This window comes from Chamaea fasciata, unplaced genomic scaffold, assembly GCF_029207755.1.
Source record: "Chamaea fasciata isolate MVZ Bird 193981 ecotype frontalis unplaced genomic scaffold, bChaFas1.0.hap1 SCAF_8, whole genome shotgun sequence".
NCBI classification, from domain to species: domain Eukaryota; kingdom Metazoa; phylum Chordata; class Aves; order Passeriformes; family Sylviidae; genus Chamaea; species Chamaea fasciata.
In genome coordinates this window covers 13,473,979-13,496,603 of record NW_027094093.1, presented here as the reverse complement: position 1 = coordinate 13,496,603, position 22,625 = coordinate 13,473,979, and the positions used below count along the sequence as shown (strand labels likewise).

General features: G+C 40.9%; 1 protein-coding gene across 4 annotated transcripts in view; it reads right to left on the bottom strand.

The window, feature by feature from the left end:
* The window catches only part of INO80D (INO80 complex subunit D), a 46,116-nt gene extending 24,123 nt beyond the window's left edge, over positions 1–21,993 (bottom strand). For 2 of the 4 annotated variants that reach the window (XM_066189739.1, XM_066189741.1), the window contains exons 1-6: positions 21,646–21,992; positions 20,277–20,346; positions 12,413–12,508; positions 12,059–12,305; positions 5,760–6,508; positions 2,389–2,497 (exon numbers count right to left, since the gene is read on the bottom strand). In XM_066189739.1, coding sequence (XP_066045836.1) covers positions 2,389–2,497; positions 5,760–6,508; positions 12,059–12,276 — 1,076 coding nt within the window. In that variant the 5' untranslated portion in view covers positions 12,277–12,305; positions 12,413–12,508; positions 20,277–20,346; positions 21,646–21,992. Of the gene's footprint in view, positions 1–2,388; positions 2,498–5,759; positions 6,509–12,058; positions 12,306–12,412; positions 12,509–20,276; positions 20,347–21,645 lie in introns of all 4 variants that reach the window. The other 2 variants (XM_066189743.1, XM_066189742.1) reach the window with 2 other exon arrangements.
* Positions 21,994–22,625: the final 632 nt, after the last annotated feature.

Genomic DNA, 22,625 nt, shown 5'->3' with positions numbered 1-22,625 from the left:
CTTGACTTAGGGCTAGCACTACTTAGCAACAACAGCCAAACCATCAGAGCGTTATCAACACTGCTCTTGTACAGAGCCCAAAACATAGCACTGTGCCAGCTGCTAAGAAGAAAATGAGCACTATCCCAGCCAAAACCAGGACATCTGGTTAAGACATTAATTTTCAACAAATCTGGTAAATTTTTGAGAGTTTAAGAGCAGCAAGACTATCACACAAGAAGTTCAACAGAGGTTACCCCCACAATCACACAAGCAGAAATGCTGAGAACCAGCTGTCTAGTAAAGCAGAAATTAACTGTTCACTTTCTTTCAACAGTCTATTCTGAGAAGCATTCCTTCCACTGTCTTCCATGTAGTCAAAAGGAAAAAGACAGACTGCAGTTAGCTGGTGGGCACCACAAGCTCAGATACAAATGAACAGAGAAAAAAGAGCTTTAATTTTACTATGAAAATCAGCAAGTAAATCCCCTAAGTTTAGGTATGTGATTTCAAAAACTAAAAGTTTTGGGAAATAATCTTCATTGGTTTTCTGGTAAAATAAGTCCCCAGAATTCAGAGCTGTAACAAGTGACTGGCTGACTTAAGAAGTCATCAGTCTGTACCACCAGATTAGCAAGACAGAGACATTCTGACAAATCAAATCTCCCCAGAAACAGCCTGAACTAATTCATCTTCAGCAGCAGGCAGACCACACTGCAGAAGTGACAAAGTGAAACATTTCAGGTAATAAAAACCTCTACAGAAGATTGCAGAATAGGAACAAAAGTTTTAGAAGGCTGACATCAAGGGAATGCTTATCCATGATCAAAATTAGCAAGGCCGCTGAAGAGCTAACACTGAGCAGGCTGATGGAAATACAAAAGCAGCCAGTTGCATCCCAAAATTTATCCATCACGGATAGTTAAGACAGCATTTAACTGAGGTGCACAGAATGCTAGAATGGAACAGAAAATGTCAAGATGAGGTATTATTTTCTCTCAGTATGTGAAAAGAGTAGGAAGAATCCAAAGGAAGTTAAGACAAATAGAAGACAAAACACACGGAGATGACCTTTATAAGTTGACAAAAAAATAGGGATCTATGGAAGAATCAAATCAAATGTCAAAGAGAGAAGAGTGTAAGGGAAGTTATTTAATAGATATATCTGCTGTGAAAAATTATGTATGATTTAGAAGTCTGAAAGTCTCTTCACATTTTCCCAAAACATTTGATTTATAAATTGCCTTTTAAGTTAGAAGTAATGTTTGTGAAAGCTCAGTCTGAAACTGCTGATGCCCTAAAAAATGACAGTCATTTGTAACAAAAAAAGACCCCTTTATTTTAAAAAAGTGAAGTCTACACTCTGCTTAATAGCTTTGATTCACTGAAGGCTCTTAATATTTAGCATCCTGGTGACAGAGATACAGCTTTGTTGTTCACCTTGAGGACAATCTTCAGAGATGGCAGGAAATCCTAATAAGTTTCAGAATTTTCAGAATGTAACAATAAAATAAGGTTTCATTAACATCATTATTCTAAGTGTGATAGTTGAAAAACAAAAAAAAAAAAAATAGGGGAAAGTTGTAATATCAAAAAGTCCAGTTGCACAGTGAATGAGAGTCATGTTCCAGAAACTATAATTAAATTCTAGTGAGACCCCAATTTCCTTGTTAGTAACATACAACAGTTTTGTTACAATACTACACCTGGGATGCTTTGTTTTAACTGTGCACCTTCAAATTTTCATTAATAGACCTATATTATCATATCCTGCTGTAAGTTTAGATTTGTGACTTAGCAGTATATAAAGACCATCATAAGCCTTTCTGCACCAGCAGCTAATTCGTGCTCTAAGGAACCAGCAGCTAAATCCTTTTGATCTCATAACTTCCTTCCAATGCTCACAAGTATTGAGAGAGGTTTAGTCAACACTTAATTATTAAAAGAAATACCCTGGCCTTTAAAAAAGCACATTAGAACAGTAGCCTGCATAATTATTACAAGAATTAATGAGTAAAATGTAGCAAGTTTACTGACAAAGTTATTCACAACCAGTAGGAAAGACAACCCCGTTCAATTCAAATTCAGGACCTCCAATCATCAAAGCACACAAGTTCATTAATAAATCCCACTAAACTCAATTAAATTCAGGCAAACAAGCTTAAATCCTTTCCTGATGCATCCTTCTGATAGCAGACTGCACAAAGGTCTCTAAGTTAGCTGAAAACTGGGACAAAAGGTGACAAGCTGTTCCATAGCTATTACAAACAAATGAGTTCAAACAATCCTTTGTTTCAGCAAAACACTTTGACAAGTGCTTAGGTTCCACTGACTCCACTTGAAGTGAAGCTCACATTTACATGATTTATTCCATCATGGCCAGCATGAATACTAAAGAATCATACTCACTCAGGTCTCTCATAGCCGAGGCTTTCTCGGATAGACCATGCAACCTGGTAAGGGGAGGTTTGCTCTGAATCCTCCAACTCTTCTCCACTGTCTTCAGACCAATCCAGCCCTAAGAGAATTGAAAACATGGAAATTGGATGAAAAGATCATCTACCTTATATAAGCTTCTGAGTAACCTTTGGGACAAAAGATTAATGTATAGCATAGTTGCAAACATAATTACATTCGATTAAATCATGCAGTATTCTCAATTATACAGGAAAAGCTACAGTAACAGCTCCATTACAGTGTGCAAATAGCATCAACTGATTTTTGTCATACCTGAGTCTTCCTTTTAAAATCCTTACTGGCTTCTTTATCCATAAACAGTGGAAGCAAAATCACCCACTATCTTACTCACAGAGAAATACTAGTTTTCATAAGCAAGTACGAGGTAAGAGAGAAGTCCCTGTCATGAAGAACTGACTACTTGGTAAATTTTAATACTATATGATCTAAATAGGCCAATTTCATTTCTGTTTATACTCTGACCTCTTCCCTGTGCCAAGACATTAAAAGAATATGAAAACTGTAAGACACAGCAGCATGGACAAAGACAGACACACAGCTACCCAGGATGTTCCTCTGCTCAGTCTCTGTAATTGCCTGCCAAAAGCACATATTAGCCTGAAGAAAGAGCTAAAGAGAGAGATGCAAACACTCCTGCACTTGCACCAAGCAGCATATTTCACTTAATGATGATGCAGCATGATACACAGGGTGTGCTCCAGCAGCCTCAGTTAGTCAACCTACACACAGCTGTTGAACAGGACAGCCAGAAAGAGGCCAGTAAGTTCTCAGGTGGAACATTTTATCTGGAACTTTGTCTTTTGTAGTCTTTCCTACTCTCTCTCCCACATCCAGTGAAATTCTTGCCCCTTTCTTGCAGCAGGTGGGATAAAATCCCACTGCTGCATTTACAAGCTAGCATTTTTTGCTTTTTCATTTTCTTGTGTTCTCCTTGAAAATGGATAGAGTTAAGGAGCATTTCATTTTTGCTAAAACTAAACTGAACGGCTATATCTGAGATGATTCTGAAGTCAGATGCCTTGAATCTAGGAAATGCATCAGTACTTGGTCAAGCACTTTCAGAGTTAGAGACACACACGCATGCTTGGAATACAACCACCAGGTAACTCTTCATCATACAGAACCAGCACTTTAACATGAACCACAGATATCAGAAACCCAAATTTTCAGGAACTTCAGCATCCTAAAAAATCCTTTTTTGTTTTTATTTTTTAAGACATACATTTGAACTAAATTAAGATACCTTAAGACGCGATAAAATGTCAGAATTATACTTTCAACTTAAATGTTTCTTTTTCCTGTTGTCTCTTCCATAAAGGAAAGAAAAAACTTAATCATGCCATAAAGATGTTCACAATTGACAACCACATAAGAAACTGTTTACCCAAAGTTTAAAAACAAAATCAAAAATTGAGTTGTTTTACTTCTCCTGGGCACTGCAGAAAGGAAGGAACAAAATCTAATCCAGATTCAGCTATACTAACAGTGAAGGCTGCACTTACATTAATATCCTATTACATGGCTCTGATGTTGGTACACATAAAACTGGCTTAATATTTTGAAAGATTCTGTGCAGTCATCTCTAGTGTTGCTCAAATATAGAAAAGAAATCCTGAAATTCCCTGAACTGGTATACCTAGTCTTCAATATTAAGGCTTATAAGGAATAAATAACAAATAAATTTTCCACTCTCACATAATTAATAGGTAAATTCCTTTACTTTGCCAAATATAAACTGTTCTAAATGCATCCACATAGTTATGCACCTGTCTAACTGTACATATATAAGTCTAACTATTTTTTATTTTTATTATGCCTCTTTTTTTAGGAAAACATATTCTCTTCACCACTTGAGAATGCAGAACATTAAGCACAGAAGGGGTCTCTCAGCAGTCTTTCAAAACACAGGTCACTTTCTAAGCTATTGAGGTCTGTGACACTCAGAAATGCCTCTGGAGTTGCCATTTCTCTAAAGACCTGCACTACATATAGGACCATCAAAGCTGTTTTCTGAAGAACAATTTCCTTCAGAGACATGCTATGGGACGCGAATTACCTCCTGAACAAATAGTCAAACTATCCCATGAGTGCCAAAGGGCAGATCTTAACAGCAAATTAAGAAAGTTAATTGAAATAGCAAAAATTACAGATGTTTGCAATTAAATACGACATTACATAGGGAACATCCGGATTTATCTGAAGTCTTTTTTTTTTATTTCAAGCATCACAAATGGTGTTCCTAACTTAAGTCACACAGACTCATATTTCCTTTTCCCTGCCAGTATTTTACTTGTTAGAAATGTACAACCTAAAACTAAGCAGAAAAGTAACATGGGAGGGTGAGGAAGATAAAAAGGGCAGATGTCCTTTCTAACTGTAAATATAGACCTTGCCTAGGTCTATATTCACAATAAGACAAATTAGCCACGAGGTCAGTTGCTTTTTCAAAGCTTAAAGAGCACTACTATCATAGTACCCATTTGGTTATATTTGCCTATATTTTTACAAGCAGCTATTGATTATAATACGCAAGGGAAAGACTATTCCTGCACAGTATGCAGACAAGACTCCACCCTTCCAACTACCTTCTGTAACAGTGCTGCTCTCCTGAAGTGGTCTTTTCCTTTTGTTCATCCATGTTTTACTTATAAATACTGCCCAGTCAAGAAAAATTTGCATGTGTTCCAATTTTCTAATTACAGAAATCACAGAATCACAGAATGTGTAGGTTAGAAGAGACCTTCAAGATCATTGAGTCCAACCCATGCCCTAACACCACAACTAGATCACGGCATCAAGTGCCACATCCAGTCTTTTAAAAAACTAAACTAAACTAAAATAAAATCGTCAGCTGGAATTTCGAATCTGCAGAGATTGATGGCCCAAACTGCTAAACTTTTCTTATATTCATTATGTCACATGCTCTTATCACACACCTAATGTTTCAATCTAACTTTGTCCTCTCATGTAGGTATCTCTAGTGTCACCTTTACTACTCGAGTTCCAAACCTTCTCCATGAGGTCTCTATAATCCAAACAATGTTTTCCACACCTCAGTTTGATTTCTCAAATGGTTAACAGAACACTAAGAATAACAACCAAAATGCCATAAACCATTTATGGGGTCCAGGCATTCCCTTCATAGATGACAGGGCTAAAGAAAATGCCAAGAGATTACCTAGCTCAGGGTTATTTTGGAAGGACCACACAGGAATTCAGGACAGGGCGAGGAAGACAGTCCCATTTAGTCTTTTGGTCTCAGGTTAAAAAATATGTCTGCAGTGCACCTGTTACCTACTCACCTAAGTGAGGAAACAGATCAGTGTCCAGCTGCTGTTTTCGAGTGCACAGTTTCACCAGTCTCTGGAGCCGGCTCATGCAGGACGAGTGTGGAGAGAAGGCTGTGGCTTTCATGAGGACCCGGTCAGTCCTTGGCGGGTCCGTGACAGGAGCCCTGGCGGGTGGCAGGAGAGGCAGAGGTCTCTTGTTAGACAACTGCCGTGCTTGTGCTATAGTGTGTGTGGTGGGTGCCACTCCCTGCATTGGTAGGCTGGTGTTCAGAGGTTGAGGTGACTTGCAGACTATGCCCTGCGGTAGCCCTGTCGGCTTTAACGAAGCTGATGAAGGTGGCAGATGGGAGTGCTGCTGCTGCAGAGGCTGCTGCTGCAAAGGTGCAGGAATGGGGCTAAAGTGCTCTTGGCGAACTTTTAAAATCTCTGTCTCTCTCTGGCGCTGCCGGTTTTGAGCCAACTTGCTCTGCAACTTTTTCTTCACTGTTGCCCCTTTCTTTAGGTCATCATCCTCCTCATTGAAAGCAAAGGGGTCTTCTAATTCTGCCTCCAGGTAGTGGAGAGGAAGCCTTGCCCCTGGAGGGGAGAGGGACATCCCATCCAGTCCGTTGGGCATCTTCAAGGCCAGGGTGGGCACTGTCAGACTGAAGGCCATAGCATCCATCTGATGCCTGACCTTTACCTCCTCTATAGGATCATTCTTTTTCTTCCTCTCCTTTTTGGGTATAAAGCCAAGTACCTGCAGGTGGCTGTTGCAGTACCTTTGAAAAGTAAAAGCAGTCAGTTATTAACTAAACTTCCAAAAGTAAAATCTGAAGACAAGACATCACTTAGGAGAACCCCCCACACACATCTCAAGCAAATATAAACTGAAACACAACAGGTTTTATAAGAATTGTACAAACCGCTTCTAATACAACAGGTAACTGTGGTGCCCCCAAACCAGTAGGAAAAAAAACTTACACAAGTGACTATTTCTAATCTTAACATAAAAGATTCTTCATTCATTATTCATAGGAGAATCACATACAATCATTCAAAATCTTAACTCTCTAAGAGCGTAAACAGTCAGAATCTAAAGTGAACAAAACAAATGGACAGTCTGATACATAAAGCAGCAAGAACATAAGCCATTAACTTATCAGTTCAAAAGCTCTTTTAAAAAAGTACATTGAAGACTATTTCCTTTCATTTGCCCATTCCTTCAGGGGAAGTAGTTAACATTTTCGTCAATGCAAACATTAATTATTATTATTATTATTATTATTATTATTATTATTACTACTACTACTACTACTACTACTACTACTATTATTAATTCCACTGTAGTAGGGAGCAGCTTCTTGTAAGGACAATCTCAGTAGATATCTATCTGCTATGATCACTATTTCCACTTACTGAACAAGTAGCATAAATACTTAAATTCCATTTAAGAAGTTTAACATGATGAATTTTGAAGCCAGAGGATTAGCTGAATATTCTTCAACAAAAATCTAGTCTGAAACAAATCCTCTGCTGTTAGAAAGATTTTATCAAATGCCAGAAATGTGTATACATACAATCCACAAGCATGGATTTTAAGTTCTAATATGGAAAATTTTCAAAGTCATGCTACTAAAAAAAAAAAAAAAAAAAAAAGTCTTTGAAAATCTGTTATGAAAGTAAAAATAATTACAATTTATGTCACAGATAACATACTAAAAAGTAAGCAATTAACTTTTGTTCAATTGGAGCCAGCATGTGACAGAACTTTAGGAACCATGGTGTGATCCTTTTCCTGCATGCCACAGGCAGGCACTCCTGCCTCTGTAGAACCCACCAACAACAAAAATTTCCCCTTGCAGAATCCCATCTGTAACTTACAGCTCAGAGATGACTAAAGATACAAGAAAAGAATGGTGTCTGCATCAAGGTAATTATGGACAAGATAATGAAATACCCACGAAGATATTCTTTAAAATCTGATCAGTATGAATCTGAGAACAGTAACTTTTGTTGAAACAATAGGTTAAAATTATATTATTTCTGGTCTTCATAGAGCAAAAAGTGGCAGAAAAGCCCAAAACAACCCCCCGCAAAAGGTTTAGCCCTTAGTCTAGCCACTTTCAACTCATCCACCCATTTCTAAAGAAACAATGTGTGAACAGCTCTAAAGGGTCCTTAAAAGGGAAAAAAGAGAAAGCAAATTCCTATATGCTCTTTACTGGTCTCCATATATGTAGCTTCTTGAGAGACCCACACTCCTAAGGTTTCACAAATCTGAAAAGGCTGAAAAGCACTGCTACTTATTATTGCCTAAATAATTTCTTCATCACATTATGTTGTAAGTAATAAATAAACTTAGATGAGGCAAGCTAAAAGCCAACAACTTGTGCAGTCCTTATTAGAACACACTGGAATACTGTAAATTCATACCGAGAGATGCACTTCTAAAAATAAAATTACATAATGAGGGCTCAATAAAGCTTCCCTTAAAGTCAACAAGCACTGTTTCCATATTTAAAATTAAGCCCTTTTTAAATATTTTGTTTGAACAGTTACTACGGCACTTTTAGTAGGACAGAAGAAAAAAACAATAAACAGACTAAACAAACACAAGGGGATTATTTTCCCTCTAATGACAATAAAAAGAGTGTTTTGCTCAACACAAATGCTTCCCTTACATTGTTCAGAACTTAAAATATTGTCATCCTGTGCTTGTGCTGATGCGAGGAAGTAGAACTGCATAGTCTGTTTTCATTGCAATAACAGTAAAAAAAGAAATAGAAAAGGTGAGTAAGTCTGTGGAAAGGTAATAGGCTTGCTAAAATTCTCAGAGTTTTAGGGCTTCTCTTGTTCATTTAACTCTAACAGAATCATTTTTATATGGCAGAGAATACAGCTTTGGCTCTTACAGCTGACCATACTGCAACACTGAGAGCCAACTGGCTCCTCTGGACACAAACCCACGGATGCCAGGCTACAGCATTCAGATTCCAGTAGACCCTGACTTGGCTCTGTGCTTTAGGCTCTGTCAACTGCCTCTCCCCCCCAGTATAACCAAGGCTGTTACACCTTGGCCTAACAGGAGCAAGAAGAAACCAGGAAGAGCAGTTCTCTCTTCTCTGGGTAAAGAAGACTGCACACAACCAGTTTTGGCTAGGCACAGTTCTCATTACCACCACTTCTGCCTTGACCCTGTCAGGCTCTTGCTAGCCCTGTGCACAGTCAAAGGGGCATGCACCCACATTTCCCCACCCTGCACATCCCAGAATGGCTTTTTAGTTGGCCCTGGCCTGAACTGGCTCTGACTTCACACAATGCTGCAGAGTCTGCACAAGCAGTTCAAGTTCCACGGAAGTCAGATTACTGGGAAGACAGGAGTCTGCAAGTAGCACAGTGCTTTTCACATAGGCCTGAGCATGAAAGCCATTAGGGCCAAGCTGACCCTACAAGAGCCAATTCTAATAAGACTGTCTTAGAGGCCCAGTTTGTCACTTCTGTAACCTGTCAGTGAATTATGCTCAGTTGATAGTATCACAATAAGTGTCTAACACAGGTTTTTTTCCCCTTCCTCATTGAGCACCAAAGGCACTATTCTGTGCAGGTAAGGTCAAATGAAGTCCACACATGGGGTGGGTTGATATCCATTAAAATTATCTAACATGAAGCACATGAAATGTGATGGGCTCTGAAGACTTCAGCTGGACAGTTTCCTGCATCCACTGAGAAGGCAAGAATTCAGACAGTGAGGTTTTCTACCTACAAATGCATTCTGCCTCTTAGTACACCCCGGTCTGATATCAATTTCCATCACTTACTTAAAAGAAGACCCAAACAAACTGGGGAGCAGCTTGTATATTAACAAAATATTTACAGATTCTCTTAAGTGAGGAGAATTCAAGACAAAATAGTGTTTAACCCAACTAAATTGTAGTAAACCTATATTTAGAAATCAAGTTGCATTTCATTATCTTTGTGTGTATCTAGTTAAGAAAGAAGTAGGAGATGTATTCAGAGAAAACAGCGATATAAAACCCATGTGTGCATCATCCCACATACATATATACCTTAAAAAAACAAGGTGAATAGAAAAATCAGACTTCAAAAAAGGCAATGAACTCACACACTATTAATAGATTTAATTTGTAGAATGTTATTGGTTATTAATAAATCTAATAATCTAGCATCATATTAACCAGCTTTGTGGCTGGTAGCATCTCATTTGTCTGGGGTTAAGTGATAATTCTTCTTAATTATTTGTGGACAGACTATGAAGCTTTTGGCATATAATGCACGCATCTTCCTGAAATACATTTTTTTAACAATCTCTAAAAGTATGAAAGAAGATAGCTGTCAGAGCATCATACAGCCTGCTTCTGATCATGTACAGTTACGTGTCTAAAACTGACAAAATGACCATCTGACAGTAATTCTGTACACAGAAAATGAAAAGCTATGAGTGAAGAACTCAGACACTGCAAACATCTTTATATTGAACAGAGTGTGAAAAAAGTCTTCTAAGAAACAGATACAGGTTTGCCTGCCAAAAAAAAAGAAGTTTAGAACAGCCACAGTCTTATCACTAGCATTCATTAAATGTTATTGTTAAAATTAAACTCTGCCCTGAGAAACAGTCTTTTAAAATATTCTTTCAAAATATCACATCCTCTCATTTGAAATTAAAAGTTTTTCTCTTTCAGACACCTGCTGTCCTCTTCAAGTACTGTAATGTGACACTCGACATGCAATTGAATTATTCTAATATAACATACACCAGATGTCATGACCACACTTCACTTTAACTTGAGAAAAATCAAAAAGAACAAAGTGTGAACTCAATTCAAGGTGTAAAGAAAAATCACAAATTCCATGGGAACATATGAGATGTAAAAAAGTCATTAAGTACTATTACTTCTATTGTTTTTCAGTATGACCCCTGGTAAACAGGAACTCTCTCAGTCAGCTCTTGCATCTGAAATTACAGCATACCATTTGTGCTAACAATTTCTATGATCATTTCTGAGCTTATTTCCAAAGAGCCTCAATTGTACAGTAGCAAAGAAACACTCACTGACTGTCAAATTACAGCTTAAAGTTATTCATCTTGTGCCATTTGAGCATTTGCCCTACAGCTTTTGACAAACATTCATGTTTTTTCTCACTTCATCAGTCTCCTCAGCTGAAATGGCAGGTGAAGTGCAAGTTAATTTAGAGCACAGTCCAACTGTTGTTTCAGACAAGAGAGGGAGCTGTGAGCTGAGAAGGAAGTTATATGTAGGGCACAGTGGGAACACTGCTAATAATGCAAAAGGTTAGTGAATGGCAGCTAATAATGTGAAAGGTCAGTGAACAGTGGCTTGATTTTTTTTTTTTGGCATATTTTGTTCATATTTTAGGTTTAAAAAGGCATTTCTAAGAGAACAGGTCTCAGATAGTTAACACACACGTTAATTAAACACTGTGTTACTGGCAAAACCTGCAATGACAGCTCTGAAAAACAAAGTCATTTATAGATGGCAGCCAAGATTAGACAAATTCTGCTATTTCAACCTAAGCAGCACCAATGAGACTGGTGTTCAGGAAGTTTTAAAGAGCAAGGAAGAATGCCCTTGTGGTTACAGTATGGGCTGCAATTCAGGAAACCTGCTTTTAATTCTCAGCTCTCAACAACTTCAAGGACTATATTTTGCAAGGAATTTAATACCTGGGCATTCTGGGCATCTTCATTTGGGCAGGGAGTGGGAGAGAAATAAGGGAAGCAAAGAAGAAAGGGAGTATGTGGCACTTTTCCAGCCGGCTCATCTGTTATCAAGTAATATTTATTCCAGTAAAACAACACTACAGACCAGTACCAAATCACCAACACTGAATTGTAATTCTGGATTTGTCTCTATGTGTCACTGCTCCCCATGTCCAGAAGAGAAGCATTTTCAACTCTTTGTCCTGAAAAAGCAGATGGAAGTGTGCTTTTGGCACTGCTGGCTAAACAAGCAGGCCTTTCTAAGAGCATGTACTGTGAGTGACAAAGCAAATGAGTTAGAACAGCTGATATTGTGTAGCAGGTTTGATCCACAGTTTATAGTGAACTTGAGAAAAGCAGTGAACTCTCCCATAAACTTCCTTGGGATTAAGTTACTGCCCTCTCACTGAGTACTTGACTCCCACAGAAAATAAAATAAAATTTACTGGTCTTAAAACAAAATCCTCAAAGGAACATCCTGGAACACAATTCACTCAGGCCAGCTCCTCCCTCATCCTGAAACCAGGCAGCAACTGAAATAAAACATCCCAGCTGCTTCCCACTTCGCAGAGAGGAAACCACAACTCACCTACGGTCCTCCGACTTGGGGATGGGGTTGGTGCAGCGTTGGCTGTTGTACTTGGCCACATATTCACATTGCTTGAAGGGGGCAGTCTTGTCCTCCAGAACGTGTCTGATACAGAAGGCGTAGCCGTTAAGTCGCCTCTGCTTGCACAGTTTGGGGCTATATGAGCACAAGGGCTTATTGTCAACCTCAGAGAAGTGTATGTGTTTGCCTTCATACATCACGTGACTCTATTCCTTGTGAACATCAGCTGAAAGAACCAAAATATTGAGACAAATCACATAAGGGAAGAAAAACTGCATTCAGTTCTAGGTTGTGTGCTTCATTTTGGCCAGAAAGAAGGACCCAAAATAATACCTGATTTTAAATCTTCTGTACCATGTCAATGTTATGAGAGAGCCCCAAGGACACCACTATCCTGGAATGATGATGAACCAAGATGAAGCAGATTGTCTAAGGAAAATATCAAAAGGGTCAATGTCAGTCAGAATAAAACAGCTATTGCTATAGTAAGTAAACGGGTACATGAACCAAGCCTGTGGATCAGCTAGCACTCAATAAAACAACAGCACAATAGTTTGCAATCAGCAGTCACAGATCGTTGGAAAACACGAAAGAAATTACTGGGGGAAAGAAAATTCTACTGCCACAACACTTAAATCACTTTAACAGAACTTCACTCATCTACCAGAAAGTGATTAGAAGCTACAAGTTGAAAAAGGTTAAGTGTCAGATTAGATCACTTGCTTTCATAAATCAAGCTGAAAGATGTTTAACCCATTTGGTTGCAGTGGGTTTACTTCAAGGTATCTTTGCTTACAAAACCACCACAGACTGTCTTTGCTCTGCGAAATTATTTTGCCAGTCACTGCAACAAAGCTTTTTTTTTTTTTTTTTGAGAAAAGCTTTCTTTACCACATCTGATGACCAGTCCTTCAGATCTTGTAGCTCCTTACAATTTCTGCAAGCATCCATATGCAGTCTTTCCTGAGGTTATCATGGTTCTTCAAAGTTTATCCTACCTTACTGTACTTATTTTAGTGAAATGCAGGCATTAGTATCAGTCAGTACTCCCATCAATGCCAGAAGGGCTGAAATGTCAATTCAGCAAGAGGCTGGATGGTTTTCCATTAAAAGTAGGTTCCTACAGTGCAAATCCATGCAGACATAAGGTACTTTTTCAGTTCCCCACATTATGGAGGTCTTCGGCAATCATCTTTTTAAAAAAAACAAACAAAACCCCCAAACCATCCCAAAGCAGTTTCAAAAAAACTAACAGTACATACATTCTGCAGCTACTGTGATACACTAAGCTTAACCTGCCCAAGGTAGGTTTTATTCAGAAAGGTCATCCTGAAGCACTGGAATGAACTCTTTTGAACACTGTGTATTCATTCAGTACGCAGTTCAGTTCCATATGTTTTATACACCAAGGGAAGGAATGTTCATAGAGGTGAGAGTCAGGAAATATGCAATAAATTAGAAGCATGTGACAAATGTACAGATTACCACCTCAATGAAATTACTTGTTTCCGAGGCCCAAAACGGCAAGGGCAGAATTACAAGGAGGAAGACTTAGCAGGAAAGATGTACTTTCCTCTTGTGAAGGTGCAAGCCTCCACTTTCTGCTGTATAAAATTACCATGAGAAAATGACAAAGCACTATGGCACTGGGGGATCTAGAAAAACAATTTTAAGTCACCAGGGCAAAACAAAACACCCTATCCCACAGAGTAAACAGCATAAATCTGCCCTTCATTAGCATATTTCTAGCTGTAGAAGCAGAAAGACAGAAGAGTACTAAAGATTTAAAAGCACACTTAAAATTCTTGGAACAGCTGTACATGCACACACACAGCATACAGAGGCCGTGAATGGAGACAGGTGCTACAGGATGTAACTACTGCAAGCAATCTGAACAATCATTTGACAATAACGGTAACTTTGTATTTCCTCTTGACACACATTTTCCCTTTCCATGCACACAGGGAAGCAGCCACCCCAGAGGCAGGGGCCTCGTGCTTTGCTTACACCAGAAAGCCACAAGGTAAGCACGGACACCTAGTTCAGTTCAATCACCTTTCCCAACTTTTCTCAAGGCATAGAAACACATACACTATATATATATATATATATATATACACACACACTTGAAACCAACCAGTCACTGGAGTATGACTTTCCACAAAACATCAGTCTTAAGAACAAGAAAGTTCATTGTTGACTGTGCCCTTCAAAAAGACAGAATGGGAAGAGGGAACAATCTCTTCTTTAGCATGTTAAGGACCAAATATTCCTTTCAGTCACCTTGGCTCAGGCAGATACTGACATACCCTTCAGTAGTATTCAGCAACAACACGAAGGAAAAACGTAAGTCTCATGGGAACACAACCCATTACAGGAGTTGTGGTCAGTGTTTGTAACCCATATGTTTGAGAGATGGACTCTTCTATTACGACAACTATGGCAGCAAAAGTAATCAAATGAGTCTTAATTACTTGCATCTCACACACACAACACTGACTGAAAGCCGTTTGCTGGAGAGTCTGCTTCTCTCAGTTCATCAAAGCTTGTATTAGGTGCCATACTGAACTGGACATAAAACTTGAAAGACCAAGTGTATCTTGCAGCTGGGGTGACCCACATGTTGCTTTCTATTTTCTTCTGATTTATCACCTTCTTTTAAACTACTACCATCATACTTTGCAGAGTTTCTGATGGATCACTAATTTTCCCCTCTTTTGCACAACCCAGCTGTAATTCTTTCCTGAAGAGACCAAAGAAAAAGAGTTCCTGAGGATGGTTCCAAAGTAAACAGTGAGAAATGCATACCTTGTGTGCCTCCACTGAGCTTCTGTAAAGAAACTGCTCCACAGTTCCCAGCCACTATAATCCTAGATTTGTTCTGGTGGCCGCAGTCTTATTTTTGGATTTAACTCATAATTAAGTCTTATTTTTACATTTAACTGGACTGTGTCAAGGCAGGCATGGTATTTCACTTCTCACTTGTCTGAGAGATACGGGGCACAAGGACAATGCCACATGAAACATTCACACAAAAATATTGACAATAATCCCCAGGGAAACAAACGAGCATGACCGTGAGTTTTTGGGTCTAAAACTATATAAAATATATACACTCAGAGAAGCTCATGCAAATATAATCATGTTAAAAATCCTGACAGTAATCAATTAGTGCAACTAATTCCTTGCAAACAGTGCAAGGAACAATAAAGCCAATAAATATAGTAGCCAACCAATGTTATATTAAAAAAACCAACACAGCAATTTTCTCAAACTTGCAATTATATCTTTATTAGCAGATTCTTAAACAGACACCCCAAAAGACATATCACTATGTGGATAACACTGCCAAGATCAGAGACTGATGGACTTAATCTAAAAAGAGCTTTTTTTTTTTTCTTTCACTTCCATGGCATACCATATAAGTGCATGTGTGCGTGTGTGTGTGTGTGTGCAAATATATATATAAAAATAACGAAGACACTTAAATCTCTTCGTTCTGATTTCATCTGATGCAGTGTATTATTTTTAACAATTTACCGGAGTTCTTAACAGAGCTTTTGGCTGCTATGTAAAAGTAGCGCAAGCATGGAATAGGCCCATGTCACTTAACTGAGAAGAACTGAAACTACACTTAGCTAAATAGTGGGTGGGGGAGAAATTATTTTTGTCCCACAGGATTCAGTAAGAGATGACGGAAACATGGACTTCCCCTGGAAAAAGCAAATGCTTAAGCAGCTGTACTTCATATAAAAATATCAGAATTCAAAACTTCCTGGAAGCTGTTTTCGGCTTTGCATTTATACTCTACATTGAAGATGTAGGAAGGTTCAACAGAAAAAAAAATTATGCCTGCATTTGCTCAAACTAACTTTAGCCACAACCTGTGAATGAGAAACCAGAAGCTGCTTCTTGAGGAACCTAGATTTTCCCTCAACAACTGATTCTAAATAAAAGATTTTGAGTTAGTCAGAAACAACAGGGCAAAGAACAGAAGGGAATCCCAAAACGCATGCCCTTGCCAAATGATGTAATGACTGAGGTTTAAGAAATCATGGTAGGGAGTAAGGTAAATACAGAGCAGTCATACCAGATTACACAATACTGCAACTAGGGGTACCTGATGAAGTTAGTAAGAGATTGACTCAAAACGTATCAAGGAAGTATTTCTTCATTTTTACTACTCACAGGTAGTAAACTGCTGGAGCCTGCTGTCACATGAGACTGTGGAAGCAGACAGTACCATCAGGTTCAAAGAGACAACAGAGAAGTTCATAGACAACGGGGATATAAGTGATGCACCTGCTAGCATGACCAATTTAACAAATATGGGTGATGGAAGAGTAAGAGAAGAGAGCACAAAAAAAGTGTCTGGGCTTTCATGCCCTTCCTAAGTAGCATCACTTATTCCCACTGCCTAAGACAGAACATTAGGTTGGATCCATGCTAATCTGACCCAGAGGGTATTTTTCACGTTCTTATGAGGTTATCACTAATATTTGTAACTTCGTAACACATTCACTTCTCCCCTTGTCCCATTTTTATTCTTGAGCAGCTGACTGGAAGAAAATCTCCTCCCTCTGGCTAAAGTCCTATCTGGACATGTGAAGAAGGGTAACAAACTTACCACCCCAGCAAGGCTTTATAGCAAGGACAGGCAGAACACAGAGTAAAGTCACACTCTGAGACATGAGCACTTAGAAGCAGAGCTATTTGTCCTGCTGAGTGCAGCCACTGGTAGTCCACAAGATAACTGAAGGTGGTTTGCACAATGACTACAAAAAGAGAAATGAAAGATTTCAATACACAGAGGTACACATCTGTCCAACTGCCAATACCTACTATTACCCTCTGGAACAAGCCAGCTCCCAACTGATTTTAGTACTGGCTTTTCAGTGCAGGCATAATCAGCTCTCTTGTAGGACATCCTTGCACATCAGCTCCAAAGACAGCACAGTCGTAGCTCTGCACTCCACATACCCTCTTTCCAAAAGAGCTAAACAGTCCTTCAGAAAAGCTGGAAAAGAGTGTAGCAGCAAACTTTGGAGGACGATCTTTACTAAAACCATAGTCAAGTACCAGCATTATGTCACACAGAAATCTGGTACCTGACATCATGAGTAGCCTACAGGGAAGTTAATGGCTCACTAACTAATAGAAAGCCCAAAGCACTAGAGCCTCAAAACTCAGATGGGTAGTTTTGTGCAAATGCTGTGCTGAAAATATTAGAGTATTTTAAATCATGTGGGTTGATACATTCTTAAACATATGCTCAGAACTTGACATTCAATGTACGTAAGACCCTTTTAGGCAATGGAATCCCCAAATGCATTGTAAATTGCAAGGCAATTATATGCTGGTGGTTAAAAGATGTATAATTAAGAGGACTGAGCTTAGAGCTTCACACACTGCATCCAAACAAAATCCACAACTACAGAGGTCTTTAACATGAAATTTAGGCTAGTATTAGCAAATGCAAACAGCACAGTAAATTGCTTGGTGTGTTCGTGACCTCTCACAGACAAGGTACAATCATCTCCATACATTCCCAAAACCATCAGCTTGGGGCCAGATCTACAAGAATCTCAGTTTGTCCACAAGCACAAATAAGATAAATAGTACTTTTGTCATTTCCTCTTGACTAAGAAAGAACAAGTACCTGCCACTGTTAGACCCATTTCCTGAAAACGAGTAAACACACGGAGTGCAAGATGTTTGGAAACATGGAATTTCATCCACTCCAAGATGAACAGAAGCCATAAAACTCACGACAAAAAGACATGCACTTAAAGCTATTTTATAGCAAAACTTTCCAACCAGTATTAGTAAAAAGTGTACTTCTAAGTAGGAATCTAAAACATTCTTTTTTTCTATTTCATAGCAACTAATACCTCTCTTTGAAATGTTTTGTTCTATCAAGAGATGCTGTACCACATCTAATTGTGATCAACAGCAACACACAAAGTTGTAACTTCTGTCCCTACGCTGTGATCTAACTGTAAGTTTGGCTTAGTTCTAGTCTTTTAGCAGCTCAATTCTCTACTACACTCAGCTACCAAACCAAGAATGCTGTAATTGTGGAAACAAGAGTCTTTTTGTCAGTAAATGCATACAAATTGAGACAGAAAACACTGGGAAGCAACCGAAGTCAATTACAAGAGTTCCTGTACAGAACACTTTTATTAACTGCAGTACAGTCCTTACTCAGGAAGGCCTCTGAAGTGCAGGTACTGCAACACACATGCACGTACCCTGACAGACCAAGGCATTTAACATGTTAAGATCTTACAAGGTATTTTTAGTTTCCACCTGGAATCAGATTTTGGACTACTTTTTTTCATATGTTAAGATCTACCTAGGAATAAAGAAGCAGTATTGCCCTCATTCTGCCTTTTTAGAAAGCTTTTTACTTCAGCTCTGGCAAAAGGCAGTTTACATTGCATAAGGATGTCCAATATATTAACAGAAAATCAGTAGAATGTTTTAGGCAATACTGGTAAAACAGATGATGTTTTAGAATTTAACACAATAAATACAAAATTAAACTTAAGCATTATTCCTAATAATAGCAACAGCGAGAGAACTTACAGACTAGTAACTAGTTACAAACAAGAGCAGAAAACATAACTAAGAGGAGGAAAAAGGAAGTCTTTGCTCACAAACTGAACAGGTTCTTTTTGTTTTCCTACACCAAATGAACTTAAACAGGAATTTTCATCTCAGCTGATTCACTCATCTGTACCTCATAGTACCTCAGAGAAAACCTGACAAAGATAGCCCAAACCCTAAAAAACAACAAACATTTAAGACTCTACGAATTTTAGAAATTTCAGATGATTTCTAAAGAAAAAAAAAAAACAACTTATGTAGGAAAATTTTTAACGACTGCCAAGAGTACATTCCTGTAGATTTCAAAAAAGTAATTTCCTAAACATGGCTATTGCTGACCGAAGGTTCAGGATTGGCTCTGTATCTTGAAAGTCTTTTGAACAAGGATTTCTCTGTTTGAGCAGAAGGTCTCAGGCCCTAGTCCCGCTATCACATCCTCGCAGGGAGGTTGTCACGCATGCTTATTTCAACGTAGTTATAAGCAGCCCTGGGTTTTGCCAGGATGAGCAGGGCTGCAAAGAGGTGGCCTTCAGATACAGCAACAAATGGACCCATAGGACATTGCAACATGGCAGAAACGTACTTTAAAAGCATTATCTCAAAATACCAAAAGCAAGATCTTGAGATAAAGCAGAGATTAAACATACTACAACATGCCCTGCACCTGTACTTGGGAAAAAAAAAATGTGTCCAAGTCTTTAATTTATTCATATAATAGATAACCTGCCCCTCCATATGACGTTAAACATAATACCTTTGTCTTATTTTTAGTCCCAATACTACAAAGACAAATAAGCTTATTTTCTCACAATATAATATCATTCTTGCTTCAGTAGGAATACTCAATAAATAAACCAATATAGCCCCTCACAGAGGAGCCCTTCAGCAGGTATAAGCTATTGGAGTTTCAGTGTGGTCTTAGAATAAATCCGTACCTCCTGATGATTTACCATACCATAAGAACAGGGCATACACAGTTCTGTAGGACCAGACCCTACACACAAATTCATTCACTCATCACAAAAATACTGAACATCAAAATAACCCTCAGTACATAAATTTTGTGTTGCTTTCGGTAAATAACATAGCTTCACAATTAATTAAACTTGTGTGATCTTTGTATAGATTACAAACAATGCAAAAGGCTGAATGTCACCAGGCTGTAAGTGACAGCTTCATACAGAACACGAGCGCTCCAGTCCAGCCAACAGCAGTGGTACCTGGTGGGTACGGCCCGAGCATGTAACACTGCCAGTACAGGGGACCCCACAGGGGAGGGCACCTGTCTACAGGGGAACAGTGAATTGCCCTAATTTTGTCAATTTTATTTTTAAGTCTCCCAATCCTCAAAAAACTGAAAGGCCTTAAAATAAACCTGCATTGCACTTTGTTGAGTAACAAAGTTAGAACTAACTCCGTGTATTTTAATCAGATGGTATAAGGCTTTAAGGTGAGTGCCACTGTCACTTGCAAAATTCATTTGAGGTTACTTGTACAAACCCATTATCGTTTTGACCTAAAAAGACACACTGAGGAACATTTGACCAAAATGTGCCACCTCCCGCATTAGAAACTGGAGCTATTTCACCTGTGCGGGGTGAAGCGCGTTGGTAGGTCTTCCAGTGCACTCACTTCACAACTACCAGGCGTTCTTTTCCCTGAAAGAAAGTATCCTTTCATTTTCAGTCCCGGGGGGCAGCAGCACCTCACACAGACTCCCCGCAGCCCGCAGGGACAGTTTGGGTGCCCAGTGGGACACGACAGGGGCCAGACATAGACCGTGCCGTGTAGGGGCTACGAGGCGACCCCCTCCCCTGGCTGAGGTGACAGCGGGCTGTGCCTCCTGTCCCACCAAGGGCTCCTGGGGCCGTGGGGCGGCCGAGGGACCCCAGGCCGGGCCCAGCAGGGCTCAAGCAGCCGGCGGCCCCGGCATGTGCCGGGGAGCGAAGGTGCAGCCGAGGCAGCCCCTGGCCCCTGCCCCTCGTTCCCTGCTCCGGGGGCCGGCCCGGGGCCCCACGTGCCGCCAGCTTTGGAAGGGGGGGGGACGGGGGGGGGACACACTCCGAGGGCTTCCCCGCACCCCCAGAGCCACCCCCCACTCCCTCCCAAAAAGTTGTGCGGCAAATCCAGCCGCCGCCGCCCCGGCCGAAGGGGGTCGCCGGCGGGGGGGAAAGGGGGTACGGGACGGGCGGGGGGAAACCTGCGGCCGCATTCCGAGGTGCCCCCGCCCCGCCGGCACCGTCCCCACGGCCGCGGGCGGGGGGTGGGCGGCGGCGGCGGCGGGGGGATAAAGCACCCCGAAAACGCCGCGAAACTTTCCAGGCCGCGGCCGGCGCAGCCCCGCGGGACCGGCACCGCCTCCGCCGCGGCGGCCCCGCACCGGGCAGGGGGACGGGGTGCCCCCCCCACCCCGCCACCGCTCATTAAAAGTCATTTCGGCAAATTAATGCCGCCCCCGTCCCCCCGTCCCGCGGGCCCCTCGCCCCGCGCGGGGGGCGGGGGGGTTTGGGGGGGGGGAAGAGCGGCCCCAGCCGCGGCGCCCCCACCGCCTCCCCCCGGCCGCCCGGCCCCGGCGGCGGCGGGGCTCGGCCCGCTCTGGGCCCGGGGCCCGGCGCGGGGGGCCCGGCGGGGCGGGGAGCGGAGCGGCCGGGCCGCGCCGCGCCGAGGCCTAGCGCCCGCCCGCCCCCGTTCTCCCCCGCCGCCCTTCACCTCCTGGGCGAAGGCGCCGCGCCCCGACCCTCCCGCTGGGCTCCGGCGGCCGTCTCACCCCCCTCCGGCGCTCCTCCTGGCGCCCGAAAGCTTCAAAAACCCCCCTGGCTCCCCGCACCCCCTACTGCGGCCTACGCCGCTCCGGCCGATCCCCGGCCTCGCGTAGCCCGCCTCCCCGCCCACCCTGCACCCTCCGCACCGCCTGCCGCGCTACGCGAGCCCGGGGATGCAGGCCGGGCCTGGCTTACCTTTCCAGCTGCTTTTTTTTCCCTCCTCTCTCTCCTCTCCCCCCTTTCCCTCTGTTGGGCTGACAGATCAGAGTTTCCTCCCCAGCAGAGGGACTGGGAATGTGCTCGGGCTTCTGTGCTGAGGAGCTGCTGCCCCCCTGTCTCTGAGAAGATCCTGCTTTTTGTGGGGAAGAAGCTTTGGGGGCTCTTTATTATTTTAAAACTACAAAGTGCTCAGAGGGTAGGTGATTATTAAGGGGAATCCCTGAATATATTCTCCAGCAAAGAAGGCAGGGCTGCTGGGGCTGCTCAAGAAGAGAGCCAGCAGCCTCCTATAGCACCACTACAGGCACCGAGAGGACATAACATCAGAGAGCAGCTCCACTGCCCTCCAAAACAACAACTTTCCTACCATCTTGGAGGTAGTAGAGAGGGAGAGAGGGAGGGGGAAAAAAGTACAGAAGGTTTTTATAAAGTGTCAATTTGGAGGAGGGAGCCAAATGGCCAAAACAAAATATTTTATCATTTGTGCGAATTTTTATTTTAAATAAAAATAAAATACAAAGGCTCGTGGCTGAAGAATTTTTCTTTTTTTTAATAACCTGTAAAGATCCACTCTCTGGAAAAAAAAATTAAAGGAGGTACGGTAAAAAAATATATTTTTAGTAACTTCGTTCTTCTTAAAACAATGTCTTTTTTTTTTCTATATTTCTAAAGTTGTTAACTTTTTTTGTGATTGTGTGATGGTTCTAAAAATTAGTGTGTAATTGTGAAAGTTCGTGTAACTTTTTTTTTTGGTACTCGTAGTGCTAGTAAACAGCCGAGATTGATGTCGGGTAGTTTGGTGTAACTGTACCATAACGTCTTTCTCTCTCTCAAGGCATTGTAAATAAAATTGGATATACAGGTAGGAAAAAAACCCGTATTATTTTAATTTTTACTTTTTTATTTCTTTCTAGAGTAGGCTATGTAGAGAAACAATGGCGGGTTTAATGCGAGTG